This window comes from Daphnia pulicaria, chromosome 5 (assembly GCF_021234035.1).
Source record: "Daphnia pulicaria isolate SC F1-1A chromosome 5, SC_F0-13Bv2, whole genome shotgun sequence".
Lineage (NCBI taxonomy): Eukaryota > Metazoa > Arthropoda > Branchiopoda > Diplostraca > Daphniidae > Daphnia > Daphnia pulicaria.
The window spans coordinates 5,861,809-5,879,079 of NC_060917.1; the positions used below are offsets into that span (position 1 = coordinate 5,861,809).

The 17,271-nt window shown below is 36.5% G+C and overlaps 6 protein-coding genes across 9 annotated transcripts; 4 read left to right on the top strand and 2 right to left on the bottom strand.

Annotated features, from left to right (window-relative positions):
* The first annotated feature begins 412 nt into the window (after positions 1-412).
* Positions 413-1,617, top strand: LOC124341404. Of its 2 annotated transcripts, none has more exons than XM_046794501.1 (4): positions 413-684; positions 750-965; positions 1,025-1,126; positions 1,187-1,617. In XM_046794501.1, exons 2-4 carry the CDS (start codon positions 933-935, stop codon positions 1,475-1,477), a joined length of 426 nt encoding a protein of 141 aa, XP_046650457.1. In that variant the 5' UTR covers positions 413-684; positions 750-932; the 3' UTR covers positions 1,478-1,617. The 2 variants fall into 2 exon arrangements, 1 of the variants encoding a protein (XP_046650457.1); XR_006918233.1 differs by having other exon boundaries at positions 429-688; positions 1,187-1,445.
* Positions 1,618-6,266: 4,649 nt separating this feature from the next.
* Positions 6,267-6,884, bottom strand: LOC124341412 (annexin B9-like). Its single transcript, XM_046794511.1, has 3 exons — positions 6,802-6,884; positions 6,565-6,741; positions 6,267-6,497 (listed from the first exon to the last, which is right to left on the bottom strand). The coding sequence occupies exons 1-3, from the start codon at positions 6,808-6,810 to the stop codon at positions 6,282-6,284; spliced, it is 402 nt and encodes a 133-aa protein (XP_046650467.1). The 5' UTR covers positions 6,811-6,884; the 3' UTR covers positions 6,267-6,281.
* Positions 6,885-7,061: 177 nt separating this feature from the next.
* LOC124341371 (cysteine proteinase 6-like) lies at positions 7,062-8,699 on the top strand. Its single transcript, XM_046794456.1, has 5 exons — positions 7,062-7,704; positions 7,787-7,875; positions 7,986-8,142; positions 8,223-8,392; positions 8,472-8,699. Exons 1-5 carry the CDS (start codon positions 7,678-7,680, stop codon positions 8,539-8,541), a joined length of 513 nt encoding a protein of 170 aa, XP_046650412.1. The 5' UTR covers positions 7,062-7,677; the 3' UTR covers positions 8,542-8,699.
* A 348-nt stretch (positions 8,700-9,047) lies between these two features.
* LOC124340998 (WD repeat-containing protein 76-like) lies at positions 9,048-11,734 on the top strand. The gene is made up of 10 exons (XM_046793863.1): positions 9,048-9,193; positions 9,261-9,717; positions 9,773-9,897; positions 9,954-10,220; positions 10,288-10,463; positions 10,551-10,632; positions 10,695-10,836; positions 10,906-11,105; positions 11,173-11,291; positions 11,363-11,734. Exons 2-10 carry the CDS (start codon positions 9,263-9,265, stop codon positions 11,513-11,515), a joined length of 1,719 nt encoding a protein of 572 aa, XP_046649819.1. The 5' UTR covers positions 9,048-9,193; positions 9,261-9,262; the 3' UTR covers positions 11,516-11,734.
* Positions 11,735-13,020: 1,286 nt separating this feature from the next.
* LOC124340952 (WD repeat-containing protein 76-like) lies at positions 13,021-15,908 on the top strand. 3 transcript variants are annotated; one of them, XM_046793801.1, is made up of 10 exons: positions 13,021-13,105; positions 13,206-13,853; positions 13,931-14,151; positions 14,218-14,505; positions 14,571-14,749; positions 14,825-14,897; positions 14,956-15,091; positions 15,162-15,355; positions 15,420-15,538; positions 15,604-15,908. In XM_046793801.1, exons 2-10 carry the CDS (start codon positions 13,252-13,254, stop codon positions 15,751-15,753), a joined length of 1,962 nt encoding a protein of 653 aa, XP_046649757.1. In that variant the 5' UTR covers positions 13,021-13,105; positions 13,206-13,251; the 3' UTR covers positions 15,754-15,908. The 3 variants fall into 3 exon arrangements, with proteins under 3 accessions (XP_046649757.1, XP_046649756.1, XP_046649758.1); XM_046793800.1 differs by lacking the exon at positions 13,021-13,105 and having other exon boundaries at positions 13,114-13,853; XM_046793802.1 differs by lacking the exon at positions 13,021-13,105 and having other exon boundaries at positions 13,114-13,853; positions 13,934-14,151.
* An 8-nt stretch (positions 15,909-15,916) lies between these two features.
* Positions 15,917-17,267, bottom strand: LOC124341217 (transmembrane and ubiquitin-like domain-containing protein 1). Its single transcript, XM_046794226.1, has 3 exons — positions 17,118-17,267; positions 16,499-17,011; positions 15,917-16,430 (listed from the first exon to the last, which is right to left on the bottom strand). Exons 2-3 carry the CDS (start codon positions 17,002-17,004, stop codon positions 15,977-15,979), a joined length of 960 nt encoding a protein of 319 aa, XP_046650182.1. The 5' UTR covers positions 17,005-17,011; positions 17,118-17,267; the 3' UTR covers positions 15,917-15,976.
* Positions 17,268-17,271: the final 4 nt, after the last annotated feature.

The window sequence follows — 17,271 nt, forward strand, 5'->3', positions numbered from 1 at the left end:
TTTTCCAGTACCGTCGATAGTGTTTGTCATTTACGCAATCTAAAAAAGAGTAGAGACAAGGGAAGAGGATTCAAGTGTTTGATTCAAGAGTTTGGATTCAAGATTCAAGAGTTGGATTCAAGTTCAACCATGCTAAAGTTAAGTGGGACCTTTTCTTAGTCAGTTTTTAATTGGTTTTTAAGGTATGGCGACCGTAGAACTCCAAGAAGACAGAAGAACTCCACCCACGAAAGAACCCCAATATTTTAAATAATTTTTAAAAATTTCTTTGTATGCGACAGTAGAACTCCAAAAACATAAGAACTCATTTTTTTTTTAAATATTATTAAAAATACCCGACAATAGAACTCCAGTGCCCGACAGTAGAACTCCAATTATTTTTAATTATTTTCATGTCCGACAATAGAACTCCAATGATTTTAAACTATTTTCATGCCCGACAGCAGAAATCAATTGAATTTTTTTATAAAAAAAATATCTCAATTGTTCGAACTCGATAGAACTGTGATTGTGCAACAAACATAAGATTCAAAACTCATTACTAGATGTCGCCACTGTCGTTCTTGTTGTTACTACGCCTGTCATGAAACGAGGTGAAATGGACGCAATGGACGAAACAAAATTGTTGCTAATTATACTTATATTCCTGTGATTTCAAATAACAAATTGAGCTTCGTATCTAATGTAGGTTTATCTCGACATAATTTCCTTATTTTCATATTATACCAACTGATTTCTTCAAATTTTAGATGCATAGCTACTGTCAGTCATCCCAACAAGTTGACTTAGTGCTCAGTCACTTTCCATCCATTAGATACTCATGCTGTCAAAAGCCTAAAACTCATGTTTGAAGCACACATATAGTGGTATACAAATGTGTGGAGATAAGGTATTTTCCCATTACTGCTACCACAAAAACCACACTACGTCAAATGCCTTACTACATCATCACCCATATGATAAAGGTAAGCATCAATATCACCTATCACCACGCTATTGCAATACTTCATAACACTTTCTTTAGCATCAGGAAATTTATCCCACCCGAGGAGAAATGCAGTTGGTTGCTGTAGTTCCATTATCACGGTTTTTCATCATGAACATTTCAGTGTGCTTCTTAGAAAAGGTAAAGATTGATATGCTTTTTAATTTTTATATTTTCATTAATGTAACATTAATTTTACAGAGCAAGCAAGATCCCACAGACATCTTTGAGCCAATGCTGGATTTTGTCCATCACAGAAGAGGGACTTCCACCAACGTTCTGCTCCATCCTTATCTTCAAGACTCATCCAGTTTCACAGCTTCAGTGCTTCTTATGCTGCTAGTCCTGCTACACAACTTTTCTTGCTTCACTGGCGAGTTGGATCACTTCCGTTGCTGTGACACCTGCAGTCACTCACCACGGGATTATGGCCAGGTACCGCACAATTCACTTATTTTCGTAGATTATCTTCTAGTAATCTATTTGCGTTAAACTCTCTGTCTGTGTAATAATTCTAAAATCAGGCCCTTCTTGCGTGTAAAAGAAGTGTTAGTGTGTTACTTAGACGTTTCTTTTTTCTAACGCTAGATGGCTTTCCGATAATTTTCAGCTGTCAAAACAGTCAGTTTCAGTTACTTTGCAAATCTCTTTAAACATTTATCGGCAGCTGCTGTGTAGGAATTTTTAGTGAAAACTGACGATAACTTTTCCACCAACAAAGCTCATTTGTTAGATTTTGAATTATGTGTTTTTGATTTTACTTCCGGTTTTCTGATTTCAGTCAGTAGTTCAGTAAATATTCATTCGAGGAGCAAAATAACCACATATTCGTGATCCTCGTCAAATTGGTGGTAAAGTTAATGTAATTTTTTGTACCTACGCGTACTTCCGGTTTCAAGATTTCAGGAAAATTCTCGATTTTGGCCAAATTTTGGATTTCGTTTAAATCATATTTAATCGACCCCAAATTTCATGGAGATCACGAATATGTGGTTAAATTTGACAACAGCTCAATTGTTGAGGCGCTGTGGTTACTTCCGGTATACTTCCGGAAAATTTTCATAAAATTAGCAAGTGAGCTTTGTTCTGTGCAGTGTTCTGCCGAATAAAGTTCTTTCGAATAAAAAACGTATTCTGAATAAGAATACGAATAAAATCTTATTCTTTATTTCGAATAAATTTTTATCCAATTTATTCTTATTCTTTATTTTCGAATAATTGTTAGCTTTATTTTATTCTTATTCTTTATTCGATTATCCAAAACTTAAACGAAAAAGGCGAATAAAAAATAAAGTTCTTTCAAGTTTAAAATTTCATATTTCCGCTGGCCGTTGCTCTTTTGTTTGGAGTAATTTTTTTCCGTTTAGCCATTGAAATAGTCATGAGGCCAATAATTGTCTCACGCTAAGCATGGTGTACACCATGCGCTAAGCAGTAAGTACGGCAGTAAGCACACTAGTGAATTAGTGATAGTACTGCGGGAAGAACTTAAAGTATAAAACTAAGCTGTTAAGTATCAAACGTTGTGTATCAAATTCAAATATTCAAATTTTGAAACTGGAAATTAGGCATTTTGGTAATAAAATTATCAAATATTGCCATTTTATTTATTATTGAATACTAATACAATAGGGCTACTTGAATGGAGCAGTCTAACATCCACGTTTCCATCAAATTTGTGTCCAAAATGGCCCAAATCAGCGTACAGCGTTTTAAAGATGCTGTACGCTGATTGGCCATTTTGGACACAAATTTGATGGCAACACAGGATGTTAGACTGCTCCATTTTGAACATGTGTGAGTGTAAGACAGGTGTGAGCTGTTCAGATCAAATCAATCAATCAACAAAAGCGTTTAATTTAATTCGGTCTTGTATCAATATTTGTTATTTTTTCTGTTTGTTTTCATGAATCTGGATTCAGTGTTTTCATGAATCTGGCTCCAGTGGTTTTGACTTTTGAAGTTGTTTGATTTGATTGGACTGGTGATGTGTCAGAGAAATAAAGAAATCACTTAAACTGTTAAACAAGGCCTAATTAAAAGTAATTATTTACTATTAATGGTTTTTTAAAATAATTTTATGATTTAAAAATCAAAATATCCTTAAATTTCGCAAATTATGAGCATTTATTTTATTCGAAAATTTATTCGAAATACGAATAAAAATAAATTTTATTATTATTCTTTATTCTTTATTCTTCATTTTTTATTTTTATTCTTTATTCTTATTCTTTATTCGATCCAATTTTCATTTTATTCATATTCATATTTAAATAAATCTATACCTTATTCGGCAGAACACTGGTTCTGTGTACAGTTCTGAATGTTAAAAGCAAAATTTTTAAGCGCCTGTAAAATTTTTAGCAAAAACAAACAGATCAATGTACCTTTATGTATTATGTAACTTTTATTGGCATTTCACTTAATAACGCTTGTTTTGTCTTTATTTAGGTATAGGTTATAGAGGAGACGTCGAGAAGATGGACACCAAAACTTCGCCGGTCCAAAATGTCAGCGCGGACCATCATTTGTTGTTGGTAATGTTTTCGTTTGTGTTAGTTAACCCGTTGGCTGCCACGCCTTTGTTCTCCCCTAGCTCCTTAGCACGGGCCGCGCTGTTCGGTCTCGTGGTTTACATGCCGCGGGGTCGGACAGTCGCACCAGCCCAAGATTCGCCGCAAGGCGCCTGTTAGGCAGTGCACCATAGGGACTTCCCCCTTGTCGATACGGTGATGGATTCTAGAGGCGTGCATTCCATCTTCTCCTGTCACCGTGTCAGCCCGGACTTGTCAGCAATGGCAAGTCCCACCTTGGTCATGGATCCTTCAGACATGGCGCGTAGAGAGTAGAGAACAACCTACGGGTTGTATGGCGTGGCAGCCAACGGGTTTACTTAAGTGTATGTATGTATGTATGTATGCATGTATGTATGTATATGTGTGATTGTAAATAGTGGAGGAATTGTGGGCTGAGGTGGGAAAATAAAGCAATTCCTTTTCATGTTTTTGTTCATTGTGTCTGAGTAATTTATAACAAAGTAATGTTTAGCAAATAAAACCGAATATTTATTTGTCTTTGAAGTTTTACATTCATGTATAAAGAAACTTGGCTATTATTTAAGATAGAAAAGCAAGCTTATCAGCTCGCCGCGAAGGGATAATCGTAAGCCAGTTGAAAACTGTCTTAAATGAAAAATTCAGGGCCTATTGTTAACTCGGACTTATTCACAGTTCACACTTTTCTTCACAGACTTTTTGGTCTTAAAACGGTATTTTTCTGTCACAGTTCAATATCCTTGCAAGTTATTAACGTTTAGTTTGCTTAACTCTTATTTTCCAATTTTTACACATAAAGTTCAATAATTGAATTTAAAAATAACCATCTTTTAGTCAAATAACTGCAAAACATAAATGCAAATCTGGTTGTTGCGTCATGGATGGGACATCAAAGATTGCGTCATCACGGCGATACTACGGACATCTGGTGGTGATTTGATTGGGCGGAATATATTCGTAAAATTATTTTACTCATGTTTAACCATCCATTACGAATATATTTCAATAAAAATTATTCGACGAGAAGGATGAATTTTAAACTTAACACGTTAAATAAATGACACTTACATATGTAGTGGAAAGTGAAATTTAAACCTAAGGTGAAAAAGTTGTAGTCGCCACCGCCAGATGTCACTAGTCGTTAAGCAATTATTTTAACAGTTTTTCATTAATTACAGGAGAACTAATTAAGTAAATGAAATTATTTTTGTTCTGGTTGCACCGCATATTTTTTGTTTAATTTTTAAGACCAAAAAGTCCTAAATGTGTCGTAAAACGCCCGAGCTATGGAGCGTTACATACATACATACATACATACAGACAAAGTGACATGGCTTTTTTTTTTCTGCGTATGCGATTAAGATAGAAAAGCAAGCTTATCAGCTCGCCGCGAAGGGATAGTCGTAAGCCAGTTGAAAACTGTCTTAAATGACAAATTCAGGGCCTATTGTTAAGTCGGAATTATCCACAATTCACACTTTTCTTCACAGAATTTTTGGTTTTAAAACGGGATTTTTCTGTTACAGTCCAATATCCTTGCAAGTTATTTACGTTTAGTTTGCTCAACTCATATGTTCCTATTTTTACACATAAAGTTCAATGATTGAATTTTAAACATGACCATCATTTATTTTTATTACTGCAAAACTTAAATACAAATCTGGTTATTGCGTCATGGTTGGGTCATCAAAGATTGCGTCATCACGGCGATGCTATGGACATCTGGTGGTGATTTATTTGGGCGGCATATATTCGTAATATTATTTTACTCATGTTTAACCATACATTACGAATCTATTTCAATAAAAAATATTCGACGAAAAGGATTAATTTTAAACTTAACACGTTTAGTAAATGACAAGCTTACACATGTAGTGGAAACTGGAATTTAAACCTAAGGAGAAAAAGTTGTAGTCGCCAACGCCAGATGTCTCTAGTCGTTAAACAATTATTTTAGCAGTTTTTCATTAATTACGGGAGAACCAATTAAGTAAATGAAATTATTTTTGTTCTGGTCGCACCGCATATTTTTTGTCTAATTTTTAAAACCAAAAAGTCTGAAATGTGTCGTAAAACGCCCGAGCTATGAAGCGTTACATACAGACACACATACAGACAAAGTGACATGGCTTTTTTTTTTCTGCGTATGCGATTATTAGCTTCGCCCTTCGGGCTCGCAATAATAATGCCCGAGTGGTTTCCAAAACCACAGTGTGTTTATTGCATATTTAGTAAAGAATTAGCAAATTAAAGAAGCAGATTTAAGACACTTATTATTCTTAAACAATTGTAACTATTTCGGCAACAATTATTCCATAAACATGATTATAATAAAAGAAATTTTGTACCGAAACATCAGCTTGAAGACTACGGCTGAATTTCCTTTCATACTCTTGTTTTATGTTGTTGAGATCAACATCACAACGACCAACGATTATACGAATAAGGTTACGACTTAATATGTGAAATATATATGTCAATTAAATTAAGTGAAAAATCAATAAAGATTAGGTCATACTCGTTTGTGCCCAATCCATCAATGGCGTTGTAAATACAAAAAAATAAACTCAGGACATATAACGAGAACATTAAATCAGCAAGAACTACACCTGGACCATTGGAACGAGAAGCAATTCAAATTCACCAGAAATATCTCCCTTGATATCCTTCTCCATAGGGTGCCCACTAGACGAATAAAAATCCACAAATAACAATCTAGAACGTAATAAACCTGTTGATTTCTAATTTTCACATCGTTGGTAGGCAGCGTTCATTTCGCGAATCTCCTGGTTATTCCCACTACAAAGAACTTCAATGAGCGTATCTTCATTGGTCCCCATTCCACTGATAGCATGATGAACTTCACGTGCCATAAATTCAGCTATAGGAAGGCAGAGAGCAACCATTAATTTTTCAAAAAAACCGCTTAATTCGCTCTTTAATGCCGACTCCAAATCCTAAATTATATATTACGAGCTCAAATTTAAAAAAAAATGTATGTAATACATATTGTTGCCAGATAACCTTTCCATAGCCTGCCTTGTAGGCAAGATTTATTGACGCGCGCTGGTCACAGGTGCGATGGCACAGAATGCTTATCAGAGCTTTTTCGTCCGTACCGAAACCTTCCATTGCCTTATGAAGCGCATCAGCATCAGCTCGGGGATTAAACGATGAAGCCGGAAATATAGTAGGAATATTCTGAAAATTAAATTTCGAGTTCAAATTATTTGACACATTTACAATAATCAGTATGCTTACTTCCCCCATTTTTTGGATGCTGAATATTAACGTCTGAAAACAGCCCTGTAATGCTGCGTGAAGCGGATGTTTTGTTTTAGGTGCTGCAAAAAAACAAATAGTCGATAAAATTTGTTCTAGATAATCAAATCATTTGATATGACAATTAATTGTAGAGTGGAAACATTCTAAGGTTGATGCTTCAACATTCAACGCTCTTATCTATAGGATAGAATTTATAAGAGATAAATTTCTTTAAGGTTTAGAAAAAACAAGTTTAAAACATTTAATGACAATAATTCTGAAATTATCTCACCAAAATAAGAAATCAATCCTAAGTAAAAATGAGATAATTACCTGCTTGCTGCTTCAAAGTAATTTAAAATGAACGTCGATTATTTATTAAAATCATATAAACACAGAGCAAGCGGCTGTTTAAGAAGAGAAACTCTTAACGCGGCTAGTGAAGAAACTCAACTAGCGTCGCGAGTGTAAGTTTTCTACCTGCTATAAAAGGCTACACGTCGCATTCACGAAAAATACAAACAAGATCACAACGTTTTCTCTGATATGGTAATACCATTCAAATGTGCCAATTGAAATTACAGCAAATCTGTAACTACATACTACATGAATGAAATAATAATAATAATAATAATAATTCAAATTTAGTTCGACTTTGAAATCGCCGCACTGATGGAGACAAGAAACCAGCCAACGAAAAAGGAAGTACTCTAATTACTACAATTAGCCGTGAAAATCGCCAAGCTCTCCCTGCTACTTTACGTATTTTAAATATCGATTTTGGTTTTAAAAACTGAGAAGAATATTACGAGTTTGTAAATAATTATTTAAAAAATGTTGGGGATTTAGTTGGATTATCGCAAGCATAAATGTATGGCACCAATTCGAAACCAAGCAGCGGTAATTCTTCGTTTTTCTACAGTTATCCAGAATAGTTGTTGCGTTTTAACTATATTTACCTTACTCTTTGATAACTTTACAGTGTGGAAGCTGCTGGTCCTTTGCTGCCATAAATCCACTCGAGTTCTCTGCTTGCAACAAAACCGCAACTAAAGTACTAACTCCATTGAGGTGAGGTTTTTAAATAAGTTAGTCTATTAGGTTTACTGAAAGAGGATCAGGTACTAACTTTATGAAATAAAACATTTAGGCTACAAAAATCTCACCCAAAATTTCTTCAGTGAGCAACATCTGATTGATTGCGATCTTTACGATAATGCATGCAATGGAGGTTGGCCGACGAACGCTTGGTACCACATCAAAACCAAGAATGGATCGGCAAAAGCTGCGAGTTACGCTTACAGCTCCGCTACTTGTTGTACAACTTCCTGCTGCGCAGTAAATCGTCAATGATAATTACTTTTAATTAGTTTAATGCCAAAGAAGAACGACAAATTCAAGTTACCTAATAAATTTAGAGGAAAGCCTGCAAATACACTGCATCTATGCTGGGAGCCAAGGTTTCGAATTTTGGTAACGTAGGAAGCAGTAGCTCTAACAATACCGCATCGGTTATGCAATCGGCTTTGCTCCAATATGGTCCTCTTGCAGTTGCCATCGCCACTGCCTCGTCCTTCATGAGCTATAAGTAAGTGTAATAAATCTAAACATAGTAGTTGTTAATTGTTATAAGATAAATGATAACGTTTCTTACTATCCTCAAAAAGGAGCGGCGTTTACAACGATGTGGCTTGTGATAACAAAACAGTATGCCATCAACATTGTCGGGTTTGGTAAGACAAATGCAACTTAATGCTCGTCTGGAACCGACTACTGGATCATTCGTAACTCCTGGGGAACCACATGGGGGCTCTTGGATTACGGAATGATTCAGCGTGGTGTCAACAAATGCAGCATTGAATCGTATCCTATGGCTGTTATTGCGGCTTAAAACCCAAAACCCAAAAATTACAGGATTTCTCAACATTTTCAATTTTATGCCACTATGCACTACCGGCTTACCTTCACAACAATATCCTATTTTGGACTTTTGGTCGTGGGTGTTTGTAGCTTTAACCCTGGGTGAATTTCATTTGAAATACATTTAATCAGCAGCAAAAAAAGAATTCGAATAAAATTATGTTTCCTGGAGCGATTACCATTTGTATCCCGATGATGAAAATTTTCCGTAGAGGCTTGCGCGTTTTTTCGAGTGCCAAGTTTGAATCCCGCGGCATTTGAACTGAAAAAAATCGTCTGCTTAAAAACTTTTTGTAGTACCTTGGATTTGGCGGCAAATTTCTAGAGTGTGTTTCTGGAACTAGAAGTGGAAGATTTCTGCTACAACGTGTAAAATACAATCACCTATCGTGCTTCGTAAAATTATGGTGTTCCATTGTACACTGGACTAATTTTTTAAACATTTAATCTATTATAATAATCGATACTAGTGAGTTATTCGTTACTAAAATGCCTTGTAGATGACCTCTAAATAATACGTATTTTCTTTTGCTTAGAAATGGCGAGAAGGAGTGCAAGAGTGTCAGAAAAATTATCAGTCCAGTCTCCTCCACCAAGAAATGTAGATTCTTCTCCTAAAAAGAAGACAACAATTAAAAATTACTTCACAGTTCTTGATCCATATGTTTCTATTGAAAAATTGAATCTGGAAACTCCCCAAAAAACATCACCAACCAAAAAAGTGATCAAAGATGAACGTGAATCCTCTGAGGGATCTAATGAGGAAAATGAAACACCTGTCAAAAAAAGTGAAAAAAAGACAGAAAATGTGATCACAAAAGCCACATCTGAAATGTCAGAATATGAAAAGGAAATTCAACGAAACATTGAAGAAAGAAGGAAAATGTTCCAAGAACTTGTTGGGGATGCCAAAAAGGATTTTGAGAGTGAAGTAATTCGGGAGAAGGTAAACAAAGCAACTCAACGTGGACTAAAAAGGAAAATGGACGAAAGGTATATAATAACTTGAATTGATTGCAGAAACGATTTACAAACATATTTTGCATAGCATTGAAATCCCTCCCTTGAGAATGTCTTTACGAAGCAGAAAGCCACCTAAAGAAGAATTTTTCATTATGAAAGATAACGATGAAATCAAGCAATGGCCTAGTAATCCTAAAGTTAATAAATCAGGTAAATACAATAAAGTTTTTTGGTTATTAGCTAAGCCTCAAAATCCCTTATTTTAGGTACCTTTACATTAGCTGATGCCTACTTGGACCAAGAGTCAATTGATGACAGCAAATTTATAGAAGAAATGATTCCTTTGTTGGAAAAAGAGGGTGAATTAGAAAAATTACCTGCAGATCAACAAGATTTCTTGAAATTGATGAAATCCTTCAGCATTAACGAGGAAGGAGTAGCCAAGGTGTCCAAGTCCCGAATTTATTCCCTTGCTTGGCATCCGAGTAACTGCAAGCTCCTTGTTGCCGTCGGTGATCGTGATGGGAACATTGGTAATGACATACATTGCTTGTTTTCTGCCAAGTGAAACAAATTGTCAAATCTCATTAATTTGGACAGGTTTCTGGGATATTGATAAGCTTGACGACAAACATCAAGGCGTTCGGGCGTTTAAGGTTCACAACCAGCCAATCAACTGCATAACTTTCGATAAGTTTAACTCAACAAGATTGCTAACCACTAGCTACGATGGTTATGTCCGATGCTTAGATTTGCATTCCAACGTGTTTGATGAGGTAATATACTTGAAATAGGAACATGAATCAGAAATTTGTTAAATTGTGAAGATTTTAATCTCCTGTCGTCTTGTCTTGGATCATAAGGTTTACTCGATCAAAAGAACGAATAAAACGTGGACAGCCTATCACGCACAGAAAGACCCATCTACCCTAATCATTTCACAGTGTAAGAATTAAGTTTAAAAAACTGTATAAACAAATTTTTACCCGAATTTTGATGCTATGTAGCCAACGGAGATGTAGCGGTAGTTGACTGCCGGACAAAACCTGGTAGCGTTGCAAACTTGATCCAATGTTTTGAAATGAGCGCCAGAACAGTTAGTTTACACCCACAGGATGAAAATCTCTTCATGACGTGCAATCGCTACGGGTAAAACAAAAAAAAAAAAAAAAAAAAATTAAATTAATTGTCTTATTAAAATTTTTCTTTTGATTTCAGAGAGGTAGGAATATTTGATGTGCGATACACGTCTACAAACAATAATGCCCTCGCCGTGCCAGTCGTTAGTTTCCCGAAAGCTCCAAAAGGAGTTCATGGAGCGTTTTTCTCTCCCATCAGCGGACAGTACGCCCTGACTACATGTACCGACGACACCTTGAAGTTGTATGATGTCCAGAAGGGCAAATCGGAACCAGAGTGTAAATTCAAATAAAATATAACCTAATCGAAATCTATGGGAATGAAAGAAACAAAATCTATTAACAGGCATCAAGTCCATATATCATAACAACTTCACTGGACGTTGGCTCACCCCATTCAAAGCTGTTTGGCATCCTCAACGGGATGACGTTTTTATCGTTGGAAGCATGGAACAGCCTAGACGAGTAATAAAATCAAAAAACAACTTTCTTTTTAAATAAGAAAACAAAATAAATAGAACTGACTCTTTAAATAGGTTGAACTGTATGGCGCTCCCTCCGGCACACTCCTCCATAACTTCAACGGGGATTTCCTGGCATCGGTGACTTCAATAAACGCTTTTCACCCGACAGTACCTATTTTTGCTGGCGGCAACTCAAGCGGCCGAGTCCACATTTTCCGTGCTTAGTTTTACCTTCCAAATATTTCACGACTTTTCGACGATTTTGGTTTGAAAAGTTTTAAGTGGCATCACAATTAAAACCACAATATATTTGTGGGGAAGCAGTTTTCGTTGGTAATTTGAAGGCTTCGTCTGAGTAGATAACTCAAATTCTACCTCTGAATTGATAGATGTATGTGCCTGCTTCTTTGCTCCTCCCTATATAATACACTTTTTAAAAAACAAGTTTGATTGCGAGACTAATAGAACCAATTTTGAATTTTTACTGGTGGCAAATAAAGCGGTCAAACTTAAATAGTCGAACCCACACATAACCTATCATAGTTTTAGCTCTCATATTTACTCAAAAGTTTTCTCAATTCTATCTATTTTTAAAAAGTGTTTAAAAGTCTTACCTTTTTAATTTTTTATCTCCGATCGATGGAGTCGGCTTGCGTGTTTTTCTTTTTCAAGCGCCGAGTTTCCGCAATTTAGTGACTTTTCCGCCGTATTTACCGGGCGTCCCTAAACTGCGAAAGCGAAACGCGAAACGCGAAACGCCTAAAATGCGGAAAAGCTGTGCGAAACGGACCAAAATTTTGGGACCGTTTCGCGGGACCAAATGCCGGAGGGCATACTAAAGAGCGAAACATCTTGCGAAACAAATAGTTTTCCTTTTCCCCACAGAGGTCCAAATTGATGGAGATTGCCGCCATTTTTCATTGTCTCACGCTATGATGAGGCATTAAAGGAGGAAGGAGGTAGGGGGCAATCAAATTCGATTTCTTCGGCCACTACCCCTGTTATGTTTTAATGCGCATTTTACGATTAAACTAATGAATGACATAGAGCAGCACGGTATGGTGATATTTGTAAATAATAATATATTAGATAATGGCACAGGGATTACTATACATTACATTAAATTATTTAAATCAACTAGTAGGCTACGTGCACAAAGAAAAATCGGCCATTACAGCATGAGTGCCTTAAATCAAGCTAAAAATCAAAGCTCATCCCACGATCCCATGTTCCAAATGAAGCTAAAATGTAATCAGCTAAAACTTTCCTTAAAATTAAGAATGTTAATCTGATTGATACATGAAAACGAGAAGTTCCATTAATTTTTTATACCAAAAAATTTAATAAAAACACCTATTGCATTCAAGGTAAAATTCCGTATTCATGGTCAACACACAAATAGACCGGCCATAATAAGGTGCGCGAAACTCGTAGTCGCTTCGAAAAATTGAAACTCTAACAATTTGTTTGTTGATGGCGTCCATTGTCGTCTGCTACCAAGACGTTTACACTGCGACGTTTCGCACACACCGATTTCGCAGTTTAGTACGGACCCAAAGACTAAAATGCGAAACAGGGTCCCAACTTTTTGGTCCGTTTCGCACAGCTGTTTCGCATTTTAGGCGTTTCGCGTTTCGCGTTTCGCTTTCGCAGTTTAGGGACGCCCGTATTTACCGCCTCCCAACGGATAAACTATGAAAATCGTCTGCTCAAATTATAAGTGTTGTTAACTTGCTATCATTTGGCGGCAATATTCTTTATCTTGTGCTTGTGCCTTGTTGTTTCTAAGGAATTCTCTTACCTACATACATCTTTGCTCTTTGGTAGGCAATACATTTTTTATCAATTCACCTTCTATAAGAAGATAGTTTATGCCAAGTTTTTCTGTAACTCACTTGGTTGATCCCATGTAATAGGGCTACAAATCAAAATTACACAGATATTTTGCTTCTCTTGGCATCATGCAGAAAAGAAGCTCAACATTTGCAGATATGTCATTGGTTAACGCTGCCCCTAATTCGTCAGTGGATTCCTTTCCTAAAAAGAAGCCATTAATTGGAAAACACTTCACACTTCTTCAGCCATATGTCCGTGTTGAAAGACTTGATCAAGAAACTCTCAGAAGGTTATTACCAGTCAGAAAAGTGGTGGAAGATCAATCTGAATCTTCAGAGGAGTCTGTTGAGAAAAATGAATCTGAATGTTCAGCAGAAGAGTTTGCTGAGGAAAATGAATCTGAAGCTTCAGTGGAGTCTGTGGAAGAAAATGAAACACCTGTCAAACAAAACAGAACAAGTGAAAGAAAAATTAATGCAAAAGCCACTTCTGAAATGTCAGAATATGAAAAGCAAATTCAAAGAAACATAGAAGAAAATGAGAAAATGTTCCAACAATTTATTGGAGGTGCAAAAAAGGGTTTTATGAAAGTAGTACCGAAGAAAAACTACAATAATGTTGAAGTAACTAAGAAGAAGAAGAGGAGATGGTACAACGATGTAAATGAGCAGGAGCAGGAGTTCAGAGCTGTTAAACGTTTATACAAGCAAAAAGATATGAATAAAAGGTATCTTGAGAACACTTTTCTTATTAATTTCAGCATGAGAAATTTCGAAAATATTTACACGCACTATTTTTTTAAAGCAGAGACCTGACCTCGATTAATAGATCTTTGAGGGCAAGGAAAACTCCATTACCAATTCAAAATTATAATGAACTTTTAGGGGGACCTTCAGAGGAAAGCTCAGAGGAAAGCTCAGAGGGATCTTCAGATATCAGCAATGAATATGAAAGACCTGTCTATAGGAGGAAAACGGAAGTTGATAAAGCCACAGAAATTCCTAGTCTCAGAAATTACACAATAAGTAATTATAACAACAACAAAACATTACCTAAATAATCTGCTATACAAGTTTTCCTTTTAAAATTAGAGGAATGGAGGAAACGTATGGACCTAGTCACTTTGGCTGACGCGAAATTGAAACACAAATCTATTGTTGACAGCAAATTCATCAAAGAAATGATTCCTTTGCTAGAAAAAGAAGGTGAATTGGAAGAATTACCTGTAGACCAACCAGATTTTTTGAAATTGATGAAATCCTTCAGCATTCACGAGAAAGGAGTGGCCAAAATATCCCAGACCGATATAAAATGCCTTGCTTGGCATCCAAGTAACTACAAACTTCTTGTTGCAGTCGGTGATCGTTACGGAAACATTGGTAATGACATATTGTTACCTTTATTTGCCATATTTCTCGATAGTAAATCTCGACAATTTACACAGGTTTGTGGGATATTGATAAGCTTGATGACAAGTATCAAGGTGTTCGGGCTTTCAACAAGGTCCACACAATGCCAATCAACTGCGTAACGTTCGACACTTCAAACCGAATGCGACTGATAACTAGCGGTGATGATTATTGTCTTCGAAGTTTGGATTTGCATTCTAACGTCTGCGAAAAAGTAATGTACACATATATTTTTAAATTATTTAAAATAAGGGCATTTTCCCTATTGTTTACCACCGCTGTCTGTTAGATTTTCCATTCATCATCGAGTAGGATAACTGATCATGCACAGAAGAATCGATCCACTTTAATCGTGGCGCACAGTAAGTCCATTAATGAATAGGTTCACGAGAAATCAATCCCCTAATTTTCAATCTACAGAAAATGCAGTTGTGATTGACATGCGGACAGGATCTTGTAGAATTGAAAACACGATTCAGTGTTTTGAAAATATTACCTATACCATTAGCTTGCATCCACAGGACGAAAATCTGTTCATCGCTTGCGGTCGCACCGGGTAAAAGTTATAAATTCATTAAATCAGATCATGAAATTAACAACTTATTTATAAAAAAACAAAACAATAGAGAAATAGGAATATTTGATATGCGATACACGGCGACAAATGCCGTTGCCGTGCCGGTCGTTAGTTTTCCAAAGGCTTCAAAACGAATTAATGGAGCGTCTTTCTCTCCTATTACTGGAAACTTCGCCTTGACTACGGGTGCCGATGACACTATAACATTGTACGATGTCCAGAAGGGAAATTCCGAACCAGAATGTAAAATTGAATCAAATTTTTACCAAAGTTAAATTTTTAGAATAAGATAAAACTCCATTAACAGGCATCAAATCCATCCATCATAACAACTACGTTGGACGTTTCCTTGCCCCATTCAAAGCCAATTGGCATCCTCAACGCGAAGACGTTTTTATCGTTGGCAGCGGTGAAGATCCTAGTCGGGTAATTAAAATGAAAAAATTTCTTTCAAATACAAAGGAACTAACCAAAACCCATTATTTCAATAGGTTGAACTTTATGGCGCTCCCTCTTGCGAACTTCTTCATACCTTCGAAGGGGATGTCTTGGATTCAATGACTTCCTTAGCCACCTTTCACCCAACTGTACCTGTTTTTGCTTCTTGTAACTTGTCTCAAGTTCACATTTTTCGTCCGTAATTTCGCGCGACTTTTAAATTGGTTTAAATTGCGCAATGATTTTTAGATTTTTCCCCCTAAAATCTTTTAAAACCCGCAGTTGAACGGTATGTTGTCTACCTCCCTGCATATTTTATGCTATTTTCGTCAAAATACAAATTTTCATCATAATTTAACATTTGGATGGAAACAACGTGTCATATTGTATTTGGGAAAAAACAAAATTGTCAAACCTACAGGTCATCTAAGGTGCTTCGGGTTCAGGATACCAAATAATGAGGACCGAGAAGATGCAGAGCCCTGAAAGTCCAACAAGACCAGTTGTCGCTGCAGCGGTGAAATAAGAGGCGTAGGCGAACCGGCAATACCAAACCAAACCTAAAATGACTCCAAAAAGAGGGACTAGTAGACCGCCAATGTCTATACCGGCCTCAGCGGCACTCTGCTGCCCGGGCTGTCGAGGAATCGAATCCTCTGTTGTTTGTTGCTGATGGTGAATTGGACGTGGCAAGTTGCTAGTATGGGGAGGAGATGAAGGTGTAGTATCGGATGAACGAGGTTGATGAATAAGACAGTGAACTACAGAATTATTGTCGAGACCCAGCTGGGAGAGTAAAGACGACTCATCGCTGAGTACTTGGCCATTGAAGATGAGTTTAACTACTTTGTTTTCATTCAATTCTTTCTTGAAATGTGTCCTGAAAAATAATCAATGAAATGGTGAGAAATGGCAAGAAGTGAGTGAGAAGTTTGATTTAGTAGTCACCTTTTAAAATCGCCAATAGTTGAGTGTATAAGACTTTCTACAACCCTGTGTGTATCATTCATGTACTTTAATTTCACACTGATGATGGTAGCTTCACTGTGAGAAGCATCAGTCTGTCTTTCCCTCAGTTCACCACTTTTGTCTTCAGAAATGGCTTCAGATGTAGCTTCAGCCACAGTTTCTGAATCACCATTTGCAGGCTGTGTGTCAGAGCCCATCGTTGTGGCTTGATGACTTGAAATCAAGTCTGGATTGGGGGGTGAAGGAATATCTTGATTTAAAACATTTTCTTCAGGTGTAAGCCGAGGTCTATCTTCATTTACAACAAGTCCAGACGCAGCAGGAATTTCTCTTTGGGTTAGTGTGAATGTCAGGACAGGTGATGGAAGGGACAGTTCGGGAACATCAGTTGATTTCCAGGCTAAAACCATGAAAGCCACGATGACGATTGCAGCCAGAACAAAAAATATGGGCACTTCATCGCCCATTCCTTCGATCAACGACATGCTGAAACTGAAAAACATAATTCAGTATACTTAATAGATCAAATGTAAATGCGTCACTCGACCTACTATCCCTCTAGAGAAAAATTTACGTTAAAATAACATGAATTGATTACTTGAATATTATGATGATAAATTGATTCTGTTACAAAATGGAACGTAACTATCACATGATTTTCAGATACAAACAAGAGTTAAAGAAAGAAGAGAAAGCTGTGAAGCTGTTAACCAAAATTTAGAAATAGAGATATGGAGTTTGCAGACAACACA